This window comes from Tamandua tetradactyla, chromosome 21, assembly GCF_023851605.1.
Source record: "Tamandua tetradactyla isolate mTamTet1 chromosome 21, mTamTet1.pri, whole genome shotgun sequence".
Taxonomy (NCBI): Eukaryota; Metazoa; Chordata; class Mammalia; order Pilosa; family Myrmecophagidae; genus Tamandua; species Tamandua tetradactyla.
Window position 1 is genome coordinate 59,624,984 of NC_135347.1, and position 27,649 is coordinate 59,652,632.

Here is a 27,649-nt window from a genome sequence, read left to right on the forward strand (position 1 = left end):
ACAGTAATCAAAACAGTGTGATCTTGGCATGCAAAAAATTTATAGTCCAATACAAACCCTTACATTTATGTTCAACTGATTTTCGACGAAGATATCAAGACAATTCAATGTGGAAAGAACAGTCTTTTCAACCAATGATGCTGGAACAACTGGATATCCACATGCAAAAGAATGAAGTTCTACTGCTAGTACAAACACAAAAATGAACTCCACGTGAATCAAAGGCCATGTAAAAGCTATAAGTATAAAACTCAAAGAAGAAAATATAGGAGTAAATTTTTTTGACCATGGGTTAGGTAAACTCCAAGACTTTTTAGAGACGACACCAAAAGAACAAATGATAAAAGAAAAAATTTAATAAATTGGACTTCAAGGGTTCATCAAAATTTAAAATGTATGTGTGTGTTTCAAAGGACACCATCAATTAAGAAAAAACCCACAGATGGGAAAAAGCACTTGCAAATTACTTATAATGATAAAGGACTTGTATCCAAAATATAAAGAATTATTATCATTCAGTAAAATAAAGACGACCCATTTTAAAATGGGCAATGGATCTGAAGAGACACTTATCCAAAGATATACACATGCATATACAAATGTAATCACAAATGTAACAGCAAGATATTGAAAACAATCTAACTGCCCATAGTCAGAAGAATACTTTAACAACTTTTGGCATATCCACAGTGCCACAATAAAAAGAGAATGAACATTTCTCCAAATATACACCAAAGGCCAATAAGCACATAAAAAGATGCTCAGCATCCTTTAGCCATTAGGGAAATGCAAATCAAAACCACGATGAGACACCACTTAATACCACAAAGATGGCTAGTATTAAAAGAAAAAAACAGAAAATAAGTGTTGGAGAGGATGCTGAGAAACAGTAACCCTTACACATCATTGGTGGGAAATGAAAATGGTGCAGCTGCTGTTGAGAACACTTAAATGGTTCCTCCAAAAATGAAACACAGAATTACCATATGGCCAAGCAATTTCACTTCTAGGCATATATACCCCTAAGCACTGTAAATGGGATTCCAACAGATATCTGTACAGTAATGGTCATAGCATTATTCATAAAAGACAAAAGATGGAAACAACCCAAGTGTCCGGCAACAGATGAGTAAATAAAATGTGGTATATACAAACAATGGAATATTATTTAGCCATAAAAAGGAATGAAGTTCTGATACATGCAACAACATGGATGAATCTTGTAGACATTATGTTGATTGAAATAAGTCAGACACAAAAGAACAAATATTTTATGATTTCACTTACTTGAAATAACTAAAATAAGCAAATTCATAGAAACAAAAAGTAGATTAAAGGTGACAAGAAGCTGGGAAGAGGGAGAGAGTAGGACATTGCTTAACAGGTGTAGAACTTCTACTTGAAGGAAGAAAAGCTTTGACAATGGACGCTGGTGACAGTAAGCACAATATTATGAACGCAATTAAATTACTGAATTGTATACATATAATACAGCGGTTAATGAGAAATTTTGTTATGTATATATAACCACACATACACACACACACAAAGACAGATAATAACAAATGTTGATGAGCATGTGGAGAAACTGGAACCCTCAGACACTGCTGGTGGAATTGTAAAATTGTACAGGAAATACCGTTTGGCAGTTCTTCAAAATGTTAAACATGGAGTTACCATGTGACCCAGCAATTCCTCTCCCAACAGAAATGAAAACATTTGTCCACACAAAAACGTCTACAAAAGTGTTCATCACAGCACTATAGATAATAGCCAAAAAGTGGAAAAACCCAATGTTCATCAACGGATGAATGGATAAACAAAATGTGGTGTAGCCACACAATGGAATACTATACAGCAGTAGAAAGGAATGAATTACTGATACATTCTCCAACACGGATGAATCTTGAAACCATTATGCTAAGTGAAAAAAGCCAGTCACAAAAGACCACTTATTTGATTTCATTTATATGAAATGTCCAGCAGAGGCAAATCTTCAGAGGCAGCAGGTACATTAGTGGTTGTCAGGGTCTGGGGGGAGAAAGAACACCAAGTGACTGCTAATGTGTACAGATTTCTTTCTGAGTTGATATAATTGCTCGAAAATTGATCATAGTAATTACACAACTCTGTGAACAAACTAAAAGTCAATCAACTAACACTTTACATGGGTTTACCGTACATTAAGTAAATAATATCCCAGTAAGACTTTTTTTAAATCCTAGTATCTAGTATTCATGCTGCTTGTGGAAAACAAGGTACATTGTGGCATACAACTCTGAACTGATTCGATTACCAAACGAGTCAATACATGAGAGGCTGAGAGTTAAGAACTGAGGACAAATCCCTCACGAAAAGATGACTCCGTCAAACATTTCCGCGTCAACTAAGAGGGAACTGCAGCCTGAACTGCCGGGCGGAAAGATGACATTCGCCCCAGCTACCGGAGACGCGCGCTCCTCCCCGGCGCCCGGCGCCCGGCCGCCGAGCGCCCGCACCACCACCAACACCCGCGGAAGAGCCCCGCGCAGGGGAGCGGGGCGGCCTTCCCCAGCCGGAGTCCGAGGAGGACGGGCGCGGACGCAGGACGCGAGAGCGCGCCGGGGCCAGGCGGGAGGCTCCGCGCCGCGACCGTCGTTCGGCCACCGAAGCTCAGCCTGGACCCGCTTCGCGGGCAGGCCCAGGGCGGCCCGGGCGCCGACCGACCGGCCGAGCGGGGGCCGCGGGAACGGCTCACCCAGCCCCAGCTCGCACGGGGTTCCGGGGGAAGTGGTGGCGCGCCGAAGGGAGGCGAGTCCCCCGCCCGGCCCGGAGCCAGTGGGGGTCCAGAGCACGGGCCTGGGGAGTCCCGGGAGCCGCAGGGATCCCCGGAGTCTGCGGGGGGAGGGCAGCCCGCGGCGGGGCCCGGAGCCGGCGAGCAGTCCCGGAGCCGTGGCGGCGCCCGGCGCCCGCCGCACCCGCGCTTTGTCCAAGCCCCGCGGCCCCGTCGCGGGCCGAAGGCCGCGCTGACACCCCCGCCGCCGGCCGAGCGGCGAGCCCGCGCGTCCAGGTCCCGGCGGCCAGCGGCAGGCGGGACCCGGCAGGCGCCGTCCGAGGACGCCCGCGGAGCCTGAGGAGCCGCCGCCGCCGCCGCCGCCGCCGCCCTCAGCGCACGCAGGCCGAGGCCAGGCCCCAAAACCCACACTTTCCAACAGTCGGTTTCCAACAGTCTTCTCTTACCCAAAAATTCTCGAGGAAATGCGCCATGACCATTGTGCTGCCGCGGCGCCGGCTTCCACGTCCCGCCCGCCCGTCGCTGTGTAAACACCGGCCGGGCCCCGCGGCGCCCCCGCCCGCCGCCGTCGCCGTCCCGAGACCGGCCCCCCCACCCACCAGGGCGCATGCGCCACCTAGCGGCTGTCGACGCCCTCTGAGACCGGCCCCCCACCCACCAGGGCGCATGCGCCATCTGGAGGCGAAGGCTTCGGCGCCGTGGCTGCGCTGTGCGCATGCGCCGCGGGCTCTGGCTTCGGGGCTGCTGCTGCCGGCCTCGGGTCTGCCGGGTGCGGCTGGCGGCGGTTCCTCTTGGAGAGGTGGAGCCGGGTTCCGGAGGGTCACTGCGGACAGTGCCTTGCGAAGATGGGGTCGGCCGGCGGCAGGTCTGCCTCCTGACAGGGCCAACCCCGGCCTTCGAGGACCCCGAACGGTCACTCTCGGAGGAGGGAGCTGGGCCCCTGGCGCGGTGGTGGGAGAAACCTTTGCTGCGGGAGGCCGGCCCGGAGGGGCCCAGGCCAGCGAGCCGGGAGGGACGGAGCCTGGGGTCACCGGAGAGTCCCGGCGCGGCCTGTGACCCGGCGCGGAGACTGACCGCCAGCACGGCCGACAGCGGACGCGGAGGCTGACCGCCAGCACGGCCAGCAGAGGACGCGGAGGCTGACCGCCAGCACGGCCAGCAGAGGACGCGGAGGCTGACCGCCAGCACCGCCGACAGCAGACAAAGAGACTGACCACCAGCACGGCCGACAGCGGACACGGAGGCTGACCGCCAGCACGGCCGACAGCGGACGCGGAGACTGACCGCCAGCACGGCCGGCAGCGGACGCGGAGACTGACCGCCAGCACCGCCGACAGCGGACGCGGAGACTGACCGCCAGCACGGCCGACAGCGGACGCGGAGGCTGACCACCAGCACGGCCAGCAGAGGACGCGGAGGCTGACCGTCCCCACGGCCGACAGCGGACGCGGAGGCTGACCACCAGCACCGCCAACAGCGGACACGGAGGCTGACCGCCAGCACCGCCGACAGCGGACGCGGAGGCTGACCACCAGCACGGCCAGCAGAGGACGCGGAGGCTGACCGCCCCCACGGCCGACAGCGGACGCGGAGGCTGACCACCAGCACCGCCAACAGCGGACACGGAGGCTGACCGCCAGCACGGCCGACAGCGGACACGGAGGCTGACCACCAGCACGGCCAACAGCAGACACGGAGGCTGACCACCAGCACCGCCGACAGCGAACGCGGAGGCTGACCGCCAGCACCGCCGACAGCGGACAAAGAGACTGACCACCAGCACGGCCGACAGCGGACGCGGAGGCTGACCGCCAGCACCGCCGACAGCGAACGCGGAGGCTGACCGCCAGCACCGCCGACAGCGGACAAAGAGACTGACCGCCAGCACGGCTGGCAGCGGACGCGGAGACTGACCACCAGCACGGCCGGCAGAGGACGCAGAGGCTGACCGCCAGCACGGCCAGCAGCGGACGCGGAGACTGACCGCCAGCACCGCCGACAGCAGGCGCGGAAATGACCGCCAGCACGGCTGGCAGCGGACGCGGAGACTGACTGCCAGCACAGCCGGCAGTGGGCGCGGAGACTGCCAGCACCACCGATAGTGGACGCGGAGACTGACCGCCAGTACGGCCGGCAGCGGACGCGGAGACTGACCGCCAGCACCGCCGACAGCAGGCGCGGAACTGACCGCCAGCACGGCTGGCAGCGGACGCGAAGGCTGACCGCCAGCACCGCCGACAGCGGACAAAGAGACTGACTGCCAGCACGGCCGACAGCGGGCGCGGAGACTGACCGCCAGCACCGCCGACAGCAGACACGGAGACTGACCGCCAGCACGGCCGGCAGCGGACGCGGAGACTGACCGCCAGCACCGCCGACAGCAGGCGCGGAACTGACCGCCAGCACGGCTGGCAGCGGACGCGAAGGCTGACCGCCAGCACCGCCGACAGCGGACAAAGAGACTGACTGCCAGCACGGCCGACAGCGGGCGCGGAGACTGACCGCCAGCACCGCCGACAGCAGACACGGAGACTGACCGCCAGCACGGCCGGCAGCGGACGCGGAGACTGACCGCCAGCACCGCCGACAGCGGACGCGGAGACTGACCGCCAGCACGGCCGGCAGCGGACGCGGGGACTGACCGCCAGCACCGCCGACAGCGGACGCGGAGACTGACCGCCAGCACCGCCGGCAGCGGGCGCGGAGACTGACCGCCAGCACCGCCGACAGCGGGTACGGAGACTGACCGCCAGCACGGCCGACAGCAGACACGGAGACTGACCGCCAGCACGGCCGGCAGCGAACGCGGAGGCTGACCGCCAGCACCGCCAGCAGCGGACACGGAGGCTGACCGCCAGCACGGCTGGCAGTGGGCACGGAACTGAACCAACCTCTCTCCGTGACCCGAACAGTTAAAAAAAAAATCTCTTCCAGGTCTTGCTTATGTAAGGCGATGGTTTTTCAGCAACTTGTACATTTTGGAAAAAGAAGCAAGTTTTAACATGCCTTGACCTGATAGAGAAACTAAGTTCACTTCCCACACATTGCTTTACAACAGTAAATATATATGTAAAAATATGAGGTCTCAAATTCCCTGTAACCTGATCATTTGTTAAAGAACTTTGATAGTTCTATCAAAAGCTAGATAGAGCTAGCAGTTCTTGAAGCCCCACACGTGGACTCGGTGTAGTTTTAGCTATTCCTGCACACCAAATCTACTCAGATCTTGTGACTTCAAACACTGTGAGCGCTGTAAAGTAACACTTCTTTTCATGGTGAGATACATCCTCAAAAGCAAAAATCACATGGTACCTTTCACATAGATCAAACTGAAAAGTGTTGAAAATTGGGAATAATTGTGATAGAGTATCTTTTAGATACATATAGGATGTAACCATACGGCATTTATGTTTTGCTTTGAAATAATTCATTTAGGGATGAGTAGTGGTATAAATGAAACAAAATTGGCCATGAATTAATAGTTGTTGGAGATAGGTACTGGAAATGTAGTGGTCCATTCTACTATTCTATTTTTTGTATATGTTTGAAATTTTCCACAATAAATAGATTTTTTTAAGTGTGTTGAAGTTGGAAAATGCTATTTTCTTTATTTAAAAAGTCTTCATAATATTATATGTTACTTCTAATATTTGGGAAAGTTAAACCTAGGTACATGCTACAGTGTTCTCCAAGCTGTCGATCTAGTGCTATCTCTTAATGCTGAAGAAATTCTAAAATGACACATCCGTCTAGACCACCCTGCAAATGAGCTTTGCATTAAATTTGTAGTATTCACTAAGCATTACCACCCTTAGACCAGGCAAGTGGGGTCCCTATCCTGGGCTCCATGCTATAAAGGACCCTACATATCACAAATACACACATGTTAATTTATTAAAAACACCTGGGTGCCTATGTCACTCATGATCTGCTGCTGAACACTGACATAACCTCTTAACCCTAAATATCTTTTCCCATGATCAATATCTTCACACGCGAGGAAATGCTTTTTCACATCTCTTGCCTTATGTCCTCAAAACGAAAGATGGACCTCAAATGTTGTTAAACCTTGTGGTGTGGTTGCTGATATCAGAAATAGACTGGTTTGAAGTTCAGGCAGAATTTGAGCAGAAGTGCTGAGATAAGACAGAAATAAATTAGTTGTCTTGTCAAATATTTCCTCTCAGCTTGAATGATTTTTGCATAACAACCATTGTTTCCTAGTAGTGTCACAATAGTTGCATGTAGTGCACTGACCCCCACATATAGTCCCTTCTCTGATCCCATAAATATCAGGGGTAGGCCAGCCGTGAAGATAAATATTCTATGTATTTCAGGTATTTGTAATGTTCATAGGGCCAAAACACCATAAGCTGTAATTGCCTAGTGTTTTTAAGTTGTGGGACTTTATAGTAAATAGTGTTTACGGTGACTAAATTCAGAGGAGATGATGTAGTACAGGAAGAATATAAGTGGTGTCAGCCAGCCTCTGTCCTCTTCCCTAGATTCATCTTCCTCTTAGGATGTCTCTCTAATTACACCTGTCAACAGTGTTTCCAGGAAATGCTGTTGCTCCCCAGTAAACTGGCCCAAGCATGTACCTTATAGTCCAAAACACACCTGGGCTGTATAAACATAACTCAATAAGCAGTAGCAAACAAGAGAGGGGAAATAACATAAACCTAGATTCTCTGGTTTCCAAAATGTGGGTTGTCTCCAAGATTTGAAGGCCCACTTCCTTAGGCAAGGCGCCCAGAGAACTTCCCCTCAAGTCTGATCTCCCATTTCCAGTTCTGGGTTCTCAGCCTAGAGCATATTAGTCAGCATTTAGTCACAAGCACCATTTCCTCATTACTTCATTTGAAACCAGTTCTACTCCAGAAGAGTTGGCTATAAAGTAAGACACATTTTTTCAATTATTTTCCTTATAATTTTACAAATATTCCTTCGCTTGTTTCCAAGCAGAGATGCTCCTAAAAACCTCTCCTATTTCCAGCTAATACCTTCAAGGAGGAGTGTCCTGTGCCAGGTGAAGTAACCCTTCTCTGCACTCATCTTGTACTTGACACTAACAAATGACAAAAGAGCTGAGCTCTATTAAAAGGGAGAAGAAAAACAGGCAGATCCCTGATGTCTGATGTTCTCCTTTCCCCCACTTAACAGCACCATATTGAAAGGAAAAGTTTTATGCAAAACAGAAAGAAAAGCAAAAGCTTAGCAGATGGTACCAAGCAGGCCAGTATGCCAGGGCCAGGAAGGGGAAACACATTAATCAAATTGCAATATTCAAACATCACTCTCCACGCACACCTTCAGCTCAGGGTAGCTTGCCAGGTGCACCTTTCTTCACTCCCCAATGCACCTGGAATAGACTGCCTATTCCCTGCTGCAGCAGCATCTCTTCCTTCAGAATGAGACATACTTTCCAGGGGCTCCCTTGCCTTCTTGTCTGTGTTAGTTAGTTCACGTGCCAACTAAGCAAGGTTATGATATCCAGTTGTTTGGTCAAGCAAGCATTGGCTTGATGGTTACTGTGAGGGTAGGTTGTGGGTTTAAATCATCAGTAAATTGATTGCATCTAGGGCTGATTACATCTACAATCAACTAAGGAGTTTGCCTTCAACAGTGAGAGAAGTCTCACCCAAGTTGAAGGCCTTAAAGGGAGAACTGATGATTTCAGGGGTGGAGGGAATAATTTCCATCTCTATTTCAGACAGCCAGCTTCTCCTGGGAATTAATTGAAAACCTTCATTGGAGTTCCCAGGATGCAGCCTGTGCTGTGGAATTAGGACTTGCCCCTCCCCACCGTCGTGTAAGCCAATTCCTAAAATAAATTTCATAATATTTGTATTTTACATATACCTTTGTCTTTGGATGAAGCACAAAAACACCTGAGAAGTTCTTCAGGGATTTTCACTGCTGGTGACCACAGGGAAACCAATAGGAGTTTCAAAAATAAAAAAGGAGAAATTGCTTAATTACTGAAAACTACACAGGTGATGATGGGAACATAGAATGCAAAGATGCTTCTCATTAATGTTAAAGAGGAAAGGCAGAAGACGAAATGGAAAATACATTAAAAATACAAATATTCAAAACATGTATGCAAATGAACAATAATCAAAAGAAAACATGGAAGAATGAATAAATGTATATATATCAGGGTGATGTGATGGTTTGGAACTGTATGTACCCCCAAATAGTATGTTCTTAAAGTTAGTCCATTCCTGTGGATGTGGACCCGTTGTGGGTAGGATCTTTTGGTGAGTGGGATCTTACCTTAAGATGGGGCCCAGCTCATTCCGAGTAGGTCTCAATCCTCTTACTGGTGTCCTTTATAAGAGAAAGAATGTCACAGAAGCAAGAAACCCTGTCGAGGAGGGAGGGACCAGCAGACATGGCCATGTGCCTTGCCACGTGTCAGAGGCGTCCAGGATTGCTGCAGCCAGTTTTGGGGAAGAAAGCATCGCCTAGATGATACCTTGATTTGGACATTTTTCTCAGTCTCAAAACTGTAAGCTTGTAGGGCTAATTAATTCCCATTGTTTAAGCCAATGCATTTCATGGTATCTGCTTTGCATAGCCTAGAAAACAAAGGGAATTATTTGTTATTATATTTAACATTTATTTTAATGTAAAATTTAAAATTTACTTTAATGTAAAAATTTATTATGTAAAGAGTAATGGTTGTTTTGATTTTAGTATAAATGTAACTGGGCTTAATGTTTCTTAACATCTTCCATTAACTCCTCTCTCTTTCACTTCCTCAGGCACTAGATATTGGGCACCTATTACAGTGAAAAGACTATCTCTGCTCTTAAGAAATTCGCAATCTAATACAGATTCATGACGAGATGACAATTATAACAATAGTGTGCCTAGAAGATGACCTGGCATATAGTTGGTGCCCAATACACTTTTGTTAAATGGGTAAATTAATGAATCAAGGTTTGTTCCAGAAAGATAACACCAAAGAAATTCAATTTGTGCTTTTTCATTTTCTTTTTTTTCCCCCCACAAAGAAAGTGACAAGAAACTGCCTGGATTCAATTAGCACAATGGTTTTCGGGTCTATGGGGCAGTGGAATCCCCAGCAACGTGCGAAAATCAGTGCTTCTGGGGCTGCCCCTGAGGAAGATGATAGTGAACACCGGAAAGACCAGAGCACTAGCGACTGTGATCACAGGAGCCCAAGCAAGAGGCACCCTTTGTTGAGCTTAGAATGGGGAGTGTGGGCTAGGTCTCCTCCAAAGTCCAGTGCAGCCTGGGCATGGACCTGAGACACAAGGGGTTATTACCAGGTGCTGAACTTCTGCACATCATGTAACACCAGATTTCAGCAGTAACATGTACGAGTAAAAAGCATAGTTCCTGAGATTCTTGGACATTCGTGGAGAAGGAGGGCCCCTTGCTTGTTTACTTACTTAACAAATACTTATTGAATACATGTATTGAGGTAGTCCCTGTTCTAAACCCTGGGGATACAATAGTGAATGAGACCAATCACTTCACTACTCCACTTGGTGCAGGAAGACAGACCATAAGCACACGAATAAATGAGATCCTTTCAAATACTCTGATATATGTTATGAAGTGGAATTAGGGTACAGTGTGGTGAGAAGAGGGCCTTTCTTATCTACAGTAGTTAAAATGTTACTTCATCAGAAGTGAGGAACAGACAATGAGCAGACACCTGAAGGAGCCAAAGGAAATAGCCTTGCAAAGGTCTGGAAATAATGTTGAAAGATCAATGAAAGCAAAGGCCTAGAGGTAGCAATGAGCTTGATTTTTTCAAGTAAATGGAAAGAAGGCCAGTACAGCTGGAAAGCAGTTACCAAATGGAAGCTGGAGTTGAGAATGGAGTTGGAAATGGAGCTGGAATGGAAGTTGGAAGATGGAGATGAAATCAGAGTCAAGAGAAGGGTAGAAGTGTAGATAGACTGGTGTAGCTTAAGTGCTATAGGAAGCCAATGGAGGGTTTTAGGTCAACAAAGTGATATGATCTGATTTATGTTTTTAAAAGATCACGTTGACTACTTTGTGAAAAGGGATTGTAGGGAGACAACAACTGGGAGGCCAGTTAAAAGGCTGATGTAATTTTCCTGACGGGGGAAGACGGTGGCAGGGATTAGATGAGAAGAGTGGAAATGGTAAAAAGTGACTGGGTTCAAGATCTACTTCAAAGGTAAAGTGGTCAGAGCTTACTGATGGGTTGCAAGTGGGGTGTGAAGGAAAGAAAGGAGTCAAGAATGATCCTAAAATCTGGGCCTGAGAAACTGACTGCGTAATGGTTTCCCAGAGAGTGAAAAGACATGGAAAGGAGCTGGTTTGGAGAAAAGGAGGAGACCTCAATGACTCTGTTTTGAACATAAGTTTGAGATGTATATTGGAAATCCAAATGGAAATGTCTGACAGGCAATTGAATATATGACTCTGGAGCTCAGGACAGAGGTTGGGCTGAAGACATAAATTTGAAGATCATCAGTATATACCGATAAGACTTAATGAACTCTCATAGGGAGAGAGAAGATTGAGAGAAACAGAGGCTGTTGAGCAGAGGAGAAAGCCCTGGACACTCCAGCATTTTGAGATCAGGAGAAAAGAATGAGCCAGCAAAGGAGACAATGAGTAACAGTAAGTTAGAGGAATTGCCAAGAAAGAAAGATAACATGGAAGTGGCCAATGGATGACAACTACTAAGTGTTGACCATTGGAGTTCGCAGGATAGAGGTGGCCTTGCCAAGGGTTGATTCTTTGAGATGATGGAGATATGAACCTGATTGGAGCGGGTTGAAGAAAGAAGCAGAAGTGGAGACTGCTACTAGAGGCAACTCATTTGAAACATTTGTCAGAAATGAAGCAATGAAATAGTCAGGTATTGAAGGCTGACAAGGGGTAAAAGGATGGACTGTTAAATGAGCAGTAATAGAGCATGCTTGGGTGCCATAGGGGAAGAGCCAAAGAGGGGGGAGAAGGGAGATAATTGTGGAAATGTAGTCCTTGAAAAAAGGAAAGGTATGGGATCCAGAATAAAAGTGGAGATTTAAGAGGATATCTCTAGATTTCCATCTAATAAGTCTAATAGAGTCTGGATCAATTTATTGGAAAAACAAGAACTATTACTGTATCTGTAACTTTAGTTCTGCATATTATAGCAACATTTATATATTATCTCATTGCATCCTCACATCATGGATGAGGCCAATATTATTATTATCCTAATTTTACAAGTAAGAAAATATGCTCCAGGAGGTTAAATAAGTTTCCCATGGTCACACAACTAATAAGTGGCAAATTACTGTTAACTTTATGCTACAACTGAAGCATAGAAAAAGTGTTATGGATGGTGTGAAGTTACACTCAAGGAACAGAACAAGGCAAAAGAAGGGGTGTGGTCAACGATGAGACTTAGACGTATCCGCCCAGGACTTAAATATATAAATATTTAACTCATAAAGCTTCCTTCATTAGTTTCCACATTCATTCCATAAAGAAGCCCCTTTGTTACCATCTCCAAAACCCAGGTGCTCTAAATGGGTATGGATCCCTTAAAAGTTTCCAGGAAAAATATTTACATCTTACGTTTTAAAAGAAGGCTTTCTCATCTCCTCACAGTCACTCCTGAAACATGCAAGAAAAATAATTGTTCAAAAACTCAGACTTTAGTCAAAATCTAGGACTGCCCCACCCTAAACAGGACATCTGGTCATTGTATTAAAACACAGTGCCTTTTTCCAGGTACAAGGAAACAGACAACCAAATTCAACCTAGAGCCATAGCTATAACGCACTCTTCAAAACCCTCAAGGAAGACCACTCAGTTCTGATTAACTATTTGCAGGGAAGCAACTGGATTGGACCAAAATGGCTGTATCAAAAATAAAATGTCCGTTCTAGCCTTAAAATAACCACCCCATGACATCAGCCTTGATATACTTTTCTTTACAATGTTTCAAGGAAAAACTAACCAGTTTTTTTTTCACTTAGGTACAAACACATATGCTATTTTTTCTTCCCACTTCCCACATGCCAACTAAAACCATATTAGTTTATTCAAAGCTATCTTCAAATATATATTCTCCGATAAAGGAAAGTTGCCAATCATTACTTTCTGTATTCTCTCCATTATGTTTCTTTTTTCCTCTATATTCACTGGTGCATACTTTGAAAAAGCTACATGGTATTCCTCCCGGCATCACCCATGTTTCTCTCTCACACAAACACATATTTCTTGGTGGTAGTGGAGAAGGTTCATCCTTCTTCACGCTTTTTATTTTTATTAGAGAAGTTGTAAGTTTACAGAACGATCATGCCAAAGATATGGAATTACCAAATACCCACCCCCATTTTTAATTAATGTGATACCTTTGTTACAATGAACGAGAGGATAGTATTGTAATTACACTATTAACTATAGTCCATAGTTTACATTACCGTGCACTGTTGGAGTTGTATAGCCCTGTGGCTGTTTGTCTTTTAAATTTTTATTCTAGCAACATATATGGCATCTAAAATCTCCCTTTTTAGCCACATTCAGATACGTAATTCACTGGTGTTATTGCTTTGAAATGTTGTCTTAACATTGCCACTATACATGACCAAAACTTTTGCATCACCCCAAGTAGATACTCTGCAACAATTAAGAATTAACTTCCCACTCCCTGCCCCCATCCAAGTCCGTAGTATGTGTACTCTAGTTTCTGACCATGAATTAGCTTATAATAATTTCAAAGCCATGTAGTGAAATAGCAGAAGAAAGTTCCGTATTATCAATGGTTACTTTAAATGTAAGTGGAGTAAACTCTCTGGTCAAAAGATAGAGACTGGCAGAAAGGATGTAAAAAAAAAAAAAGCATGCCCAACTCTATGTTCTCTACAAGATCACCATAAATTTAAAGACACAAGTTGGGTGATAGCGAAAAAATGAAAAAATATATACCATGCAAATAGTAACCAAAAGACAGCTAGGGTAGCTATACTAAAATCAGAAAAAATAGACTGTTTTGAGGGATGAAAAGGTCACCGTTTACCACTAAAGGTGTCAAATCAACAAGACCTAAAAGGCTTATGAATATATGTGCAGAACCCCAAAATACATGAAGGAAATATAAACATACTTGAAGGGATAAACAGTATCTCTATATTAATAGTAGGAAATTTCAGTACATCACTTTTGATAACGAATAGAACACAGATGGAAGATCAATAAGAAAACAGAAGATTTGAATAATACTAGAAACCAACTAGACCTAACAGACTTCAACCAACAGCAGCAGGGTACACATTACTCTCTGATGCGCGTGTATCATTCTCCAGGATAAATCATATTTTAGGTTACAAAACAAGTCTCAGTAAATTTAAAAATATTAAAATCATACAATGTATCTCGTCTAACCACAATAGAATGAAACTGGTAATAAATAACAGAAGGAGAACTGGAAAATTCACAATCTACTTGGGCCTCTCTTGTATGCAACATGTTGCTTTTCTCTTGCAGATTTCAGAACTCTGCCCTTGTCCTTTGCATTTGATGTTGTGATCAGTACATGACAGGGTATGTATTTCTTCATGTTTATCCTGTTTGGGGCACTCTGGCTTCTTGGATGTGCACAGCCACATTTTTGTAAGTTTGGGAAGTTCTTTGTCATAATTTCTCGGACCATTCCTTCTGCCGCTTTCTCTCTTTCTTCTTCAGAGCCTCCCATAATACAGCTGTTGTTGTGTTTGATGGTGTCCAGTGGTGTCTTAGGCTGTTTTCAGTTTTTGTTTTTTTTTTTTTAACATGGGCAGGCACCGGGAATCGAACCCGGGTCCTCTGGCATGGCAGGTAAGCGTCCTTGCCTGCTGAGCCACCGTGGCCTGCCCTGTTTTCAGTTTTGATATGTCGTTTTCTTTCTATCTCAGCCTGACTCATTTCAGGTGTCCTGTCTCCAAGCTCACTGATTCTTTATTCTGCCGGCTCCAGGCTGCTCTCGAAGCCTTCCTGGGCACTTTTCATTTTAGCTGTTGTGGCCATCAACTTCCCTAGTTCTGCTTAGCTCCTTTCACATGCTTAGCTCTTCACTAAGACTCTCCTAAGGCTCACTGATTGTTTCCCTGATATCCGTTAGCTCTTTCTCAGGATTTCCCTTCATCTCTGAGCATTTTTTAGAAGAATCTTTTAAGGCTGTGCTCGGTGTGTCCACGCTCTGGCCTTCCTTCGCGTTTCGGGCCTCTGTCCTCTTCCTGTGGAAGGGCCCTTCCTGTTTCTTTGTTTTGTACTCTGGAGTTGCACAGTGAGCATTTTAGTATTTTAAAATGCTAACTCTGGGATTTATTCCCTGAGACGTCTGTTTCTTGATTTTATAACCAGCCAGTATAAGACAGAGGTTTTCTCGCGCTCCAGCCCCCCAGTTCAGGAAGGTCTGCCCGCCGTGAGCCCAGCGCACAGGGTTTTCCCCATCCTCCACAGCCTCTGCCTTGCCCTGCACTTGGCTTGTCAGATACTTTGTTGTACCCCTGTTTATAGGAGCTTGATTGTCTCCTCTGTTTCCAGGAGACAGACTTCCCTCTCCTGGATATTTGCAGTGGACAGTCCTTGGCTTGGAAACTTTCCTCCTCTATCGTTTTTTATGCTCCTTTTGTTGTCTTAAGATGCTTTTCCCTAGAAGGAAAATTCTGGGAGGAGGGACAAACCAGAGAGAACTCTTCCAAGTCTGTCTTCCCACCTGAAACCAGGCCAGAGAGTCCTGAAGAGGTGCAGTCTAGCTCTAAAGGTCCTGGGGGAAGCAGGAGGTGCTGAGAGCTTCTCTGACAGCTCCCCAAAGCTGAACTTTCCTGGCCTGTCCGGCAAATGTGGCCCTTCAGCCAACTGTCCTCCACAGCCCTGAGGAAGTGCAGTGTCCGCATGCTGTCCCCCCATCACCCCTGCCCCCTGCCCTGGAATGGAGGTGACGGCAGGCAGCCACCCCCTCACCCAGCCACGTTGGAGCATGGGCCACCCTCAGTTTCTGACGCCCATGATGCGAAGTCACTAATCCAAAGCTGTAGTCAGTGCCTGGCTGTGCCCACCCCTGGTCTTGGAAAGGAGGATTTTTCTGTCCCTTTCGGTCTCCACCAAGCTAGCCTGGGGCTGGACTCCCGGTGACCTGCTGCAAGGTGGGGTAGGTGCTGGGGGGCCCCACTGGAGAGAGAAACTTGCTGCTCTTTATAGCAATTTTCCAGCCTCTCTCTTCCACTCTTCCCTGGATGCTATGCAGGGTTTTTCTAGCCTCCAGAATCTCAAAATCGGTGGTTCAGACAGTCTCTGCCGGTTTATCAGTGTTTTGCTGGAAGGACTGAATTCTGTTGCTTCCTCTCTCTGCCGCCTTTCCACCACCCCAGGGACTTTATGGAGAAGATTTTAAAGGCTTAATTCATGTCGATGGCTCACAATTTTTATCTGCTCCATGATGAGAATGCTTCATTGGCATTTGATTTCACTGGAGTTTTTTTCCCACATTCTTCTTATCTCTTTTTTTTAGTTTTTTAGTTTTTTTAGCTCCTTTTTTTTTTTTTTTTAATTATTTACTCTATTTAAAATAAAGTGAGTTTTCCCCAGACCGGCTATTTGCTGGAGGTTTGTGTGAGGCAGGCCAAAGCTGTATCCAAGCGAGCAGGAATCCTCATAACCCAGAGCCATATGTGTTAATCTGTTCCTTTAGGTTTTGCTTCTCTGCATCCTATACATGCCACCAGCACGGAGCTGTCGCGATGACGTCTTTGTCCTCCACCACTGACTGCCTCCTGTAAGGTAGGATTCATCTACGAGATCTCTTGGGCAAGTCCACTTCCTCAGCTTTTTCTCAGCATCAAGAAAAGTTCCCACCAACAGAGCCTCAGTGCACTGTTGCGAAAAAAAAAGGGGGGGGGGGCGGACAGTTACTCCCTTTTCACGGTTAGTTGTGAACTTAGGATAAATACAGTCCAGGCCTGTGTGCCTCTGCCTCCCAAATCTCTTTTTGACCTTTTCTGATTTGGGCAGCACTCCTTGCTATTTTCGTTTCAGATGTCCCCTGGGTTCATCATATTCAGCACTGGCATTACAGTTTCTCATACTCTGTTACTTTGGGGTAATTTCTAAATGGAAAGGCAGGAAAAAAGCTAACTTTTCTTCCTCATGTTAAAGCCCAAATCCCTTTCGAAGATCATTTTGCATTAATTCTGCCTGACATGTAACAGGCTTTTTCAATTCTGGACCCTTTTTAGTTCTGAGAAATGTTCTTTCCTTACTTCATTGATAATTTCCTCCCTTTTATTCTCACAGTCCTTTATTATAACTTTACTTAGAGCTAACCTCTATGTCTCAACTTTAATTTTCTTTTCCATTTTTATCCTTTTTTTTTTTTTTTGGCATGGCATTTTAGAAGACTCTCCCAGCTCAATTTTCCCACTTATCAATGGCATCTCAGCCCCACCATGGTCTACAACATAATTTTAATTTCCATGATTCTGATTGTTTCATAGTACCTTTCTCTTTTTTTATGGATGTGATGTGCTTTCAAGCAATTCTGAGGATATCACTTTTATTTAATTTATAGCTTTTATCTTTTCCATTAACTCATGTGTGTGTGTGTGTGTGTGTGTGTGTGTGTGTGTGTGTGTATAAGCTAGTTCTGTTTGTTGAATTTGGTATTCTCTTTCATGTCTTTGGTTTTCCTACAATGTTTGTTGATTCTTGGTTTTCTGTTCCTATTTGTAGGCATGAGTCAAGACTGAACTTTATTCACAGCCGCATGCATTTCCTCACTTCCGGTGGGGACTGTGTGCCTGGCAGTGAAGAAGTCTGGACTGCAGAAATCTGCTGGATGGGGCGGTGCACGGGTAGGCAGGCCATGTGGCAGCTTAACTTAGCATGGCTTCCCTGACCCCCTGGGCATTGACCTGTTCCACCTGACCTTAGTTTACTTTACAGCAGTGGCATGCTGGTAAATGTTTAACAACCAGCTCTGGAATGGAGGGAGGAAACCCTGATTTGCAGCATTTGCTGCTTTTCCATGGGATACATTCGGGCCAATTTCAAGGTAGCAACATTCCATCACTGAACAGGAAGTTGGTAAGAGATGTGTGCGATAGAATCCCCAGAGCTTGGCTTCAGCACAGCGCTACTCTGGGTCTGCCGTGAAAAAGAACTGCATTTGGGCTCTCAGATGAGTTCAAACAGTGGAGTTTCTTCCCATTACTGTAAGAGCTGGGGTGAGGAATGGGTAGGGCCTCAGGGGTATGGCTCAATTACGTATCCCTTTAGTTAACTGCTTGTGTACTTTGTTTCCTGTAAGGGTTTTGGGTTCGTCCCCTGTGCTAGAGTTTTCTGTCAATAGATTCTCATCTCTTTCATTCCTTTTTAAAATTCCTTACCATGTTGGTCTGCTGGGAGCATCCTTTCTTATTCTCCTGTACTGCTTTGATTTTATTTTTCTATTTATTTTCCATTTTGTGGGGATTTGGAAGAGAGGTAAACCAGAAGTCCACCTGTTTCATGCCTTAAATGGTTTTGAGTAGAAATCACTTCCCTTGTGGGGAAGCTCGCTCTTTTGGATGATAGTTTAACCAACTAAATGGGGCCACCGACTGCTGAGGTGTTTATGTGGATACTTGGGCAGCCTGACTGTGGTTGTCCGCCTTGCCACCTGGTCCCAACCTGAGGAACACACTGCTTTGTCCCTGGAGGCCACACCCACTGCTGGTCTGTAGAGGCAGGTGGATCCAGGTAAGCATTTTCCACTGGCCATGTGAGAAAGTCACCTAGATTTATTCAGAAGTAGTGTAGGGGACTGTCCCCAGATCTCTGGGGGACTTTTTGATTGATACTCCTTGGACCTTTATGAGTTGAACTGATTCCCCCCATTTTAGGCTGCTGGGCTGCCAAAAGCACTATACCAGAAATACGTTGTCTTTTAACAGTAGGAATTTTTTCTTTAACTTTTTTTATTGTATAGTATAACATATGTACAAAGCAAAGAAGTAAAAAAGCAATACTTCTCACAGCCCTCTTCAGCAAGTAATTACAGGACAGATCCCAGAGTTTGTCATGGGTTACCGTACGATCCTCTCAGGTTTTTCTTTCTAGCTGCTCCAGAATATAGGAGGCTAGAAGGAATAAATAATTTTTTTATCATCACAATCAACTTTTTCTTTTTTGTAAAAAATTACATATATACAAAGAAACAATACATTTCAAAGCACAACAATTACTTGTAGAACAGATTTCAGAGTTTGGTTTGGGTTACAATTCCACAATTTTAGGTTTCTACTTCTAGCTGCTCTAAGATACTAGAGACTAAAAGAAGTATCTAACAGTAGGAATTTATTAGTTCACAAGCTTGCAGTTCTGAGGCTGTGAAAATGTCCAAATTAAAACATCATCAAGGCAATGCTTTCTTACCAAAGGCCGGCTGAAATGAGGCTGGGCGCCTCTGTCACGCGGCAGGCACATGGCACCCGGGCGCCTCTGTCACGTGGCAGGCACATGGCACCCGGGCGCCTCTGTCACGTGGCAGGCACATGGCACCCGGGCGCCTCTGTCACGTGGCAGGCACATGGCACCCGGGCGCCTCTGTCACGTGGCAGGCACATGGTGGTGTCTGCTGGTCCTTCCCTCCTCTTCCATAATTCCTTCCTTTCAGCTTCTTATGTCTATGGCTTTCTTTCCTTTGTTTGAATTTCATTCCCTTAAAAAGGACTCAGTGTACAGACCAGCATCTGCCCCGAGTAAAGGGATCACACCGTAAGGTCCTGCTCAGCAATAGGTAGGGTCTTTTGGGTCCACACCCACAGGAATGGGTAAGAACATGCTTTTCTGGGGTCCTTACAGCTTCACCCTTCTCAGCCTGCGAAAGGTATGTTGACGTTCTAACCTCCACTGCCTCAGAATGGGACCTTGTTTGGAAATAGGATCATTGAGGTTGGCGTTAGTTAAGATGTCAGACTGGAGGAGGGTGGGCTCTTAATCCAGTATGACTGCTGCCCTTGTAAGAAAGAGAGAAGGAACTGACATGCGAGAGAGAGAATGCCTTGAGACGACGGAGGCAGAGTTTGGATGATGTGCCTACAAGCCAAGGATTGCCAAGGATTGCCAGCAAACCACCAGAAGCCGGAAACAAGCAAAGAAGGATATCGTTACACAGGTTTTAGAGGGAACATGCCTGCTAGCAACTTGATATTGGACTTCTAGCCTCTATACAGTGAGACAATGAATTTACCTTGCTTTAAGCCATTAACTGTGTGGTTAACTGTATGGCAGCCCTCGGAAACTAAAACAGACTCCAATACTTGGCAGCTCCTCTCTAACCAGGAGCAACTTCTACTTCAGTCAGGAAACATGGACAGGGGTGCACAGGGCAGAGTGAGTCTGCCCCTGGGGTAGCAACTCCAGGGCATTTCCCTTTAGGTTAACATTTATTAGGCACTTGCTGTATTCCAGGCACTGTTTTAAGCCTATACATGAGTTATGAGTTAATTCATTTAATTTTCATTCATGACAAGCTCTCGAGTAGGTTATTAGTCTCAGTTTAAAGATGCAGAAACTGAGGCACAGTCAATAAGTGGCTGAGGCAGGATTTAAATCCACGAAATCTAGTGACAGTAGTGCTGAACCAGTGGTGGGGTCATTTCCAGGCAGGGATGTGAGTAGGTGTGTCCTGAGTTCCTCTAATGGAACTTTCCCGAAGCACTGTGGAACAATCATCTTGCCCCAGTTCCCACATCCTTCCCAGATGTGCAGGGCACTTGTGGGCTCAGCAGACTATGTCTCAAGTCACAGCAAAGAGGCAGGTCTACAGAAATCCCATCTCCTTGTGACAGAATGTATTTTCCAAAAGAGGACAAAGCAATATCTCCTGTCATACATGTTCTTCTTCCAATGTGACTATAACACCCTCCCCATTAAGAAGTGTGTTTGTGTATGTTTGGGGGGGGTATATAGGTTTCCTCCCCTTGAATCTGGATAGAATTACGAGTATGGTGGAAATAGTGCTATATAGTTTGGGGGGGCGAGGTAATAAAAAAGTAATCCAACGTCCACCTGCTTTCTTGTGATTCTTGATCTTCAAACCCAACCACCACACCGTGAAGAAACCACATAGAGAGGAAGTGAGGCCTGAAGGCCCCCACCCCACTGAGCTCTCAGCCAACAGCTAGCACCAAACTGATAGCCATGAGAGCGAGCCATTTTAAAAGAGGACCCCAAGTCCTCGCAGAGTCCCTCAGCCAGTGAGATGTGAGTAACGAGGTGCATTCCTACTGAGCCCTGCCCAGATTGCTGATGCACGGGCAAAAGAAATGACTGTGGGTGTTTTAAGCCACTAGATTTTGGGGTAATCTGTTACACAGTGATAGATAACTAATATACTCCTGGATAGAAACTAAACAATCCAGTTTCAGGGCCATGGGGGGGCTTTCCCCTGGGGGTTCTGCTAATGATTAAATTTTCTCCACAACTTTAGCCAAACTGTTGAGCTGTCCAAAGACAGGAAGGGGATAAAGAGTATATTCGTGACCTTCCCTGATTTCAGTTTTGTTTTTTTTTTACTTTTAAATCTTCAATCTGTTTAGAATATATTTTAGTTAAAGGCATGGTATAGGGAATCCAACTTTATTTTTTTCTAGTTAGCATACAACTGTTCATTAAATTTTCTATCATTTTGTAATTGATTTAAAATATCATCTTTAAACCAGCGATGTAAAGGGCTTGCTATACTGAAAACTATTTTTAAAATTGCTGAAATAAATTAAAGAAAACCTAAATAAATGGAAAAACATCCCATGTTATGGATTGGAAAATGTGATATTGTTAAAATGTCAACACTACCCAAAGTGATTTACAAATTCCACGTAATCCCAGTAAAAATTCCAGCAAACTTTTTGCAGAAATGGAAAACCCGATCATCAATTCACATGGAATGGCAAGGGGCCCCAAATAGTCAAAAACCTTGAAAAACAAGAACAAATTTGGAGGTTGTTTCAAACTTTCAGTTGGTAGTTTCCAATTTCAAAAGTTACTACAAAGCTGTAACAATCTGGCAGGATGTTATGGTGGCCCATGACAAACTCTGGGATCTGTCCTGTAACCACTTATTGAAGAGTGCTTTGAAAACTATTGCTTTTTTGTTTCTTTGCTTTGGATATATGCTATACTATACAATAAAAAAAAAGTTAAAAAAAAAAAACACAAAAAACAGCATCTCCTAGGACATAAAGACCCAGTGCACTTTTTGGTTTTGGCTGGTTTTTCTTTCTCTTTTCTGCATGTGTTTTTGGTCTCGATCCACATGGCATCGGTGTGGGTACCAGCCTCGGTTTGGGGCCCAACAGCAGCAGCTTCTGATGTTCCACTGGCATCTACTGAGAGACGCGGAGAAAGCGTAACTTTCCGCTTGCTTGTTTTGTGAGTGTTTTGTTTGTTAGTGTCACCTTTTTCTTGGTGTGGATGCAGAGCACAAGGAAACCTTTCATATTGTTGGTGGAACCGTGAAGGGTACAGCTGCTGTGGAAGACAGTTTTGTAGTTCAGAAAGTTAGAGAATTACCACATGGCCCAGCAATTCCTCTTCTTCAAAAAGAATTGAAGAGGCCTCGAACAGAGTCCCACACACCCATAATGTTCCCAGCAGCGTCAGTCACAATAGCCAGAGGTGGAAGCAGCCCAGGTGCCCATCGACAAATGAGTGGACAAACAAAATGTGGTCCATACGTACAATGGATTAGTATTCGGCCCTCAAAAGGAATGAAGATCTGATACACGCTACAACGTGTATGAAACTTGAAGACATCTTGTTGAATGAGATAAGCCAGACACAAAAGGACAAAACTTGTATGACTATGCTCATATGAAATACCTAGAATAAGGAAATTCATACAGACAGTAAGTAGATTAGAGTAATACAGAGGCCAGGGTAGAGGGGAATGGGGAGTAATTACTTAATGGGTACAGAGTTTCTGTTTGGAGAGATGAAAAAGATTGGATAAATGGATGGTAGTACAATATTGTGAATGTAACCAATGTTACCGAATTGTACACATTCGAATGGTTAAAATGTGAAATACTGCATTGTATAAATGTTATCACAATAAAACTTTTTTTAAAAAATCACCTTTTTCATATGTTAAATTATTAAATTGGGGGGAGCGTACTTCAAATTTCTACTGTTGGAGAAGCGTGTCTGTGTAGACTGATGAGAGAACCCTATTATTACAAAGTTTACAGTGGGCTCACATAGATTTTAATATCAGAAACAAAAGAGCTCTTCCCTTGCAAGGCCTTTTATTAATGTTTATTCAGTGCTGTTCCCTGAAGCTGTCACACTGCATCAAGACATTGCTTCAACTAATTATTCCCCAACGTCATGCTGTGTCATAGGCCAAGAAAGCATTTCTATCTAGTTTTTCTCTTGTGTGCTCAGATGTGTTGTTGCATAAAGCATGCATGACAAGGCTAGAACAGATGCAACAATTAATAGAAAAATATGATATCAACTGTCAACCGTGTTTCACCTTTGGAAGATTTTATACTAAACCCCCTCTCCCAGTTTCAAGCAAGACAATACTGATATATTTCTCCAAAGGTTTTATTTGGAAAAATTAAATATAAATCTATACTAAATGAATTTCCTTAGTACATTTTTTAATTTAAAAAATCTTTATTAAAAATTACAAAATATGCCAGCTAATATAATAAGTAAAAGCTCAACATTAATATACTTGGCACACAGTTCAAAGCCGTGTACCTGAAAGCTTGCATTTTTCTCCTTGCAGTGTGGCAGTCACACTGAACACACTTAAAGACCAAAGGAAACCTCCCCGATTCCTCCAGGCCAAGCCACAACAGTGGTGAGGGACGTGGGCTGTGCAAACGGCCAGCTTCATTACAGTGGGTAATTCCTGCGGAATCTGGATCTGCAGAGCTAGATTTTTGTACCATAGCATTAGAATTCAAAGATAATTGGTAAAAAAAATTTTAAAACCTCCACAAGTCCCTGTGCTAAGCAGCTTAAGTGTTTAAGAGTAGTGATCTTTGGCAAACTGGATGAATTATAATGAAATGGAAATAGTGGGGCCAGTGACAATAAAAATGTGACCATAAACTCTGACCAGTTCTCAGTGTTTCTTTCTCTAAGAGGGTCTGAAGAAAGGTAACTATCAAGTTGGAATATTCTGGTAAAGAAAGTGGGCTGAATGAAAAAGCAGCCATTTGAAAGGCATTCATCTGACCATCATACTTTTTCTTTAATACAAATTTTTGGCAGGGCAAAAAAAATGAATTAGTAACAATTCATTTACATAAAATTATGTGAAATAAAATTATATGTAGAATGGGGACCAACAAATAAGAACCAATTTAAAGCCCCAAAATCTTGTCTTTGAATTAATTCATTCACAGGTTCAGAATCACACACCTCGACATAAAGAATGTAGCTATTCTTAACATGGAACATCATTTACAAAATAAATTCATTTCTCGCAGTTACTTTGGATACCCAGGGCCCATCCAACACACACACTGTGATGTCTCCTTACGGAGTCGGAGCTGCTGTCCTGCTCAGGCGGGTGGTGGTCCTTCCTTGCCCTGGAAGGAGGGGTCACACCAACTCGCAGTGTTTCCAGTCTGGGGCTCAAGGCAACAGTTCTGACGTGGGTCATACAACAGTGTCAGCACTTCCTCGGCCTCTTCCACAGCAGGTCTTCTTCACCGTGGGCACTCAAACGTCCTGAGGAATCCAGGTGGAGCTCAGTTAGCTGTTGACTGGGAGAAACAGTTGGTGGGTTAAACATATTTAACAGGTCTCAGGGATTAGAAGGAGAAGGTGGATTCATTTCTTTCCAATGGTGATGACCCTCGTTGGCAGGTGGTGGCAGTCAGGAGTTCAGATGGTAGTCCATCACTGCTGGACCCCACGCTGACCTCACAGTGGTCCATCATTGCTGGAACCCACGCTGACCACACAGTGGTCCATCACTGCTGGAACCCACACTGACCTCAGGTGGTCCATCACTGCTGACCTCACAGTGGTCCATCATTGCTGGAACCCATGCTGACCTCAGGTGGTCCATCACTGCAGAACTCATGCTGACCTCAGGTGGTCCCTCACTGCAGGAACCCACACTGACCTCAGGTGGTCCCTCACTGCAGGAACTCACACTGACCTCAGGTGATCCATCACTGCTGGAACCCACGCTGACCTCAGGTGGTCCATCGCTGCTGGAACCCACACTGACCTCAGGTGGTCCATCACTGCCGGTACCCACACTGACCTCAGGTGGTCTGTCACTACTGGAACCCATGTTGACCTCATGGTGGTCCATCACTGCTGGAACCCATGCTGACCTCAGGTGGTCCATCACTGCAGGAACCCACACTAACCTCACGGTGGTCCGTCACTACTGGAACCCATGTTGACCTCATGGTGGTCCATCACTGCTGGAACCCACACTGACCTCAGGTGGTCCATCACTGCTAGAACCCACGCTGACCTCAGGTGGTCCGTCACTACTGGAACCCATGTTGACCTCATGGGTTGACCTCAGGTGGTCCATCACTGCAGGACCCCATGCTGACCTCAGGTGGTCTATCACTGTTGGAACCCACGCTGACCTCAGATGGTCCATCACTGCAGGAACCCACACTAACCTCACGGTGGTCCGTCACTGCTGGAACCCACGCTGACCTCATGGTGGTCCATCACTGCCAATACCCATGCTGACCTCAGGTGGTCCGTCACTACTGGAACCCATGTTGACCTCATGGGTTGACCTCAGGTGGTCCAGCACTGCAGGATCCCATGCTGACCTCAGGTGGTCTATCACTGTTGGAACCCACGCTGACCTCAGATGGTCCATCACTGCAGGAACCCACACTAACCTCACAGTGGTCTGTCACTACTGGAACCCATGTTGACCTCAGGTGGTCCATCACTGAAGGAACCCATGCTAACCTCACAGTGGTCCATCACTACTGGAACCCATGTTGACCTCATGGTGGTCCATCACTGCTGGAACCTATGCTGACCTCAGATGGTCCATCACTGCTGGAACCATGTTGACCTCATGGTGGTCCATCACTGCTGGAACCCATGCTGACCTCAGGTGGTCCATCACTACTGGAACCCATGTTGACCTCATGGTGGTCCATCACTGCAGGAACCCATGCTGACCTCAGGTGGTCCATCACTGCTGGAACCCACGCTGACCTCATGTGGTCAACCTGGGATGCCCTCAGGCCATGGGAAGCTCAGCATCCTCCAGCTCCTCACTCTGTTGCCACCATCAGCTTGGCAGCATCTGTACCTCGGCCTCACTCATCTGACTGGGCTGATGGTTTCTCCAGTTGTGTTCAGGTAATTCAGGGATCAGTCTCACCTTTCCCCCTGAGATTTTTTTAATGAAAGTTTTGTTTATTGAAGCTGTACTTGATGGGCTGATAGGTCTTTTGCTTTGAGAATGGGATCTGGAGTTATCCAAGAGGCCCCACATCTTCTTCCAGAGGTAGAAAGGCATGGTGTAGGCAACAAAGTTGTTTGAAAGTCATTTCTATCTATCTGTTTCACCGAGGAATTCTGGCTTTTGGCAGCTTCTGCTTCTGTGCAGGCACTTTTTAGATATCTTTTAGTTGTCCGTCTTGAAGCCTTTCCCAGTGTACTCTCTAATGTTTCCTCAGTTTACCCTGAAGGACTAGTTGTTGGGCCTGGAAAATCTTGTATACTTACGTAACCCCCTTCGCTGTCTACCATAAAAATCATCCTCCATTTGGGTGCCTCTCCTTGTCCCACTGTTATCCCTTTACAGAACCAACTTAAATGGACACTCCTCTGGGGACATATTCCGAGTCTTTCCAAGAGGCGCTGATCGTGCTTTGATGAAAAAGTGAAAACGTCCTTTGGGACAACCTGGGTTTCCTCTGCCTGCTGGTTCTGCTCATGTTCCTTGTTTGCCCAGGTGTGAAGCGTTTTGGGAGTCAGGAGAGACCAACTGCGGGATGCTAAATGGAAATGGGATCAGAATTCTCAGGAAATGCCCACTCATCTGTTGATCAGGAGACTGGGGTCCTGGAGTGCCAAAGTCCAACATGTCTGCTCTGTGTTGTCAGTGGCAAGGCCAACGGCGGCTTTGTCTTCATTCCTGTTGTTTTTCTGAAGAACTGCTGCTGGGCGTCTCTGTCCTTTCTCTGCAGGTGCTTTTTAACTATAACCTGTCATTAGTCTTACTGTCCATGGTTCGTGGAGTGTGGGGATATGAATGCATAATATGTACATTGGCGCATCATGAATAGGTGCAGTCTGCTTTATTTGGAGACTGTTTTCTTTATCTTCTTGCTCCTCAGACTCAGATATCAGTAAAGTTGGCATTTCTCCACTGTTTACACATTTCTCTAGGGACTTCTGGCATGATCTGTTATCTTTGGACCCAATGGATCTTACTGTCTCACTACCAGCCTCATGTTATTCCTTCTGCCAGAGGGTGGAGGTGCTGCAAGGACTCTGAATCCAAGGCCACTGGACAAACATCTTAACTTCTATTGGTTTGAATTCTACCTGCTCCTCAGTTAATTAACTGATCTGATTCTGCCAAATTTAGGAGAATGACCACCAAATTTCATTTCAGTTTGGTGGAGTTTAGTTGTATTTAGGAGCTGTGTGATTAGTAGCACATCGATCCTTAGTTGGTGGCTTTGCAGAATCATGTCAGTGGGTTCATCTCCAGAAAGGAAACACCATATACAGCTTCTTTATCAGCAGTGCTTGAGGCTTCGACTACAGATCTTTAAGGTAAGATCTGTAGCTTACAGTTAGCTGAGACAATTCCATCCAATGACTGGAAAACTGCTGCTCTGAATATTTCACTTGTGAATGCTACCAAGTCAATGCATT

At 45.6% G+C, this 27,649-nt stretch overlaps 1 protein-coding gene, 1 long non-coding RNA gene and 1 pseudogene across 8 annotated transcripts in view; 1 reads left to right on the top strand and 2 right to left on the bottom strand.

The window, feature by feature from the left end:
• Positions 1–3,349, bottom strand: part of FCHO2 (FCH and mu domain containing endocytic adaptor 2) — a 206,126-nt gene extending 202,777 nt beyond the window's left edge. For all 7 annotated transcript variants that reach the window (XM_077139486.1, XM_077139484.1, XM_077139481.1 and 4 more), the window contains exon 1: positions 3,220–3,349. In XM_077139486.1, the coding sequence (XP_076995601.1) occupies positions 3,220–3,252 (33 nt within the window). In that variant the 5' untranslated portion in view covers positions 3,253–3,349. The remainder of the gene's footprint in view (positions 1–3,219) is intronic.
• A 10,918-nt stretch (positions 3,350–14,267) lies between these two features.
• LOC143665395 (uncharacterized) lies at positions 14,268–17,608 on the top strand. Its single transcript, XR_013166932.1, has 3 exons — positions 14,268–14,326; positions 16,455–16,543; positions 17,492–17,608. It is a non-coding gene; the product is annotated as an uncharacterized LOC143665395 (long non-coding RNA).
• Positions 17,609–25,827: 8,219 nt separating this feature from the next.
• LOC143665229 (protein CFAP20DC pseudogene) lies at positions 25,828–27,234 on the bottom strand (annotated as a pseudogene).
• Between the last annotated feature and the right edge of the window lie 415 nt (positions 27,235–27,649).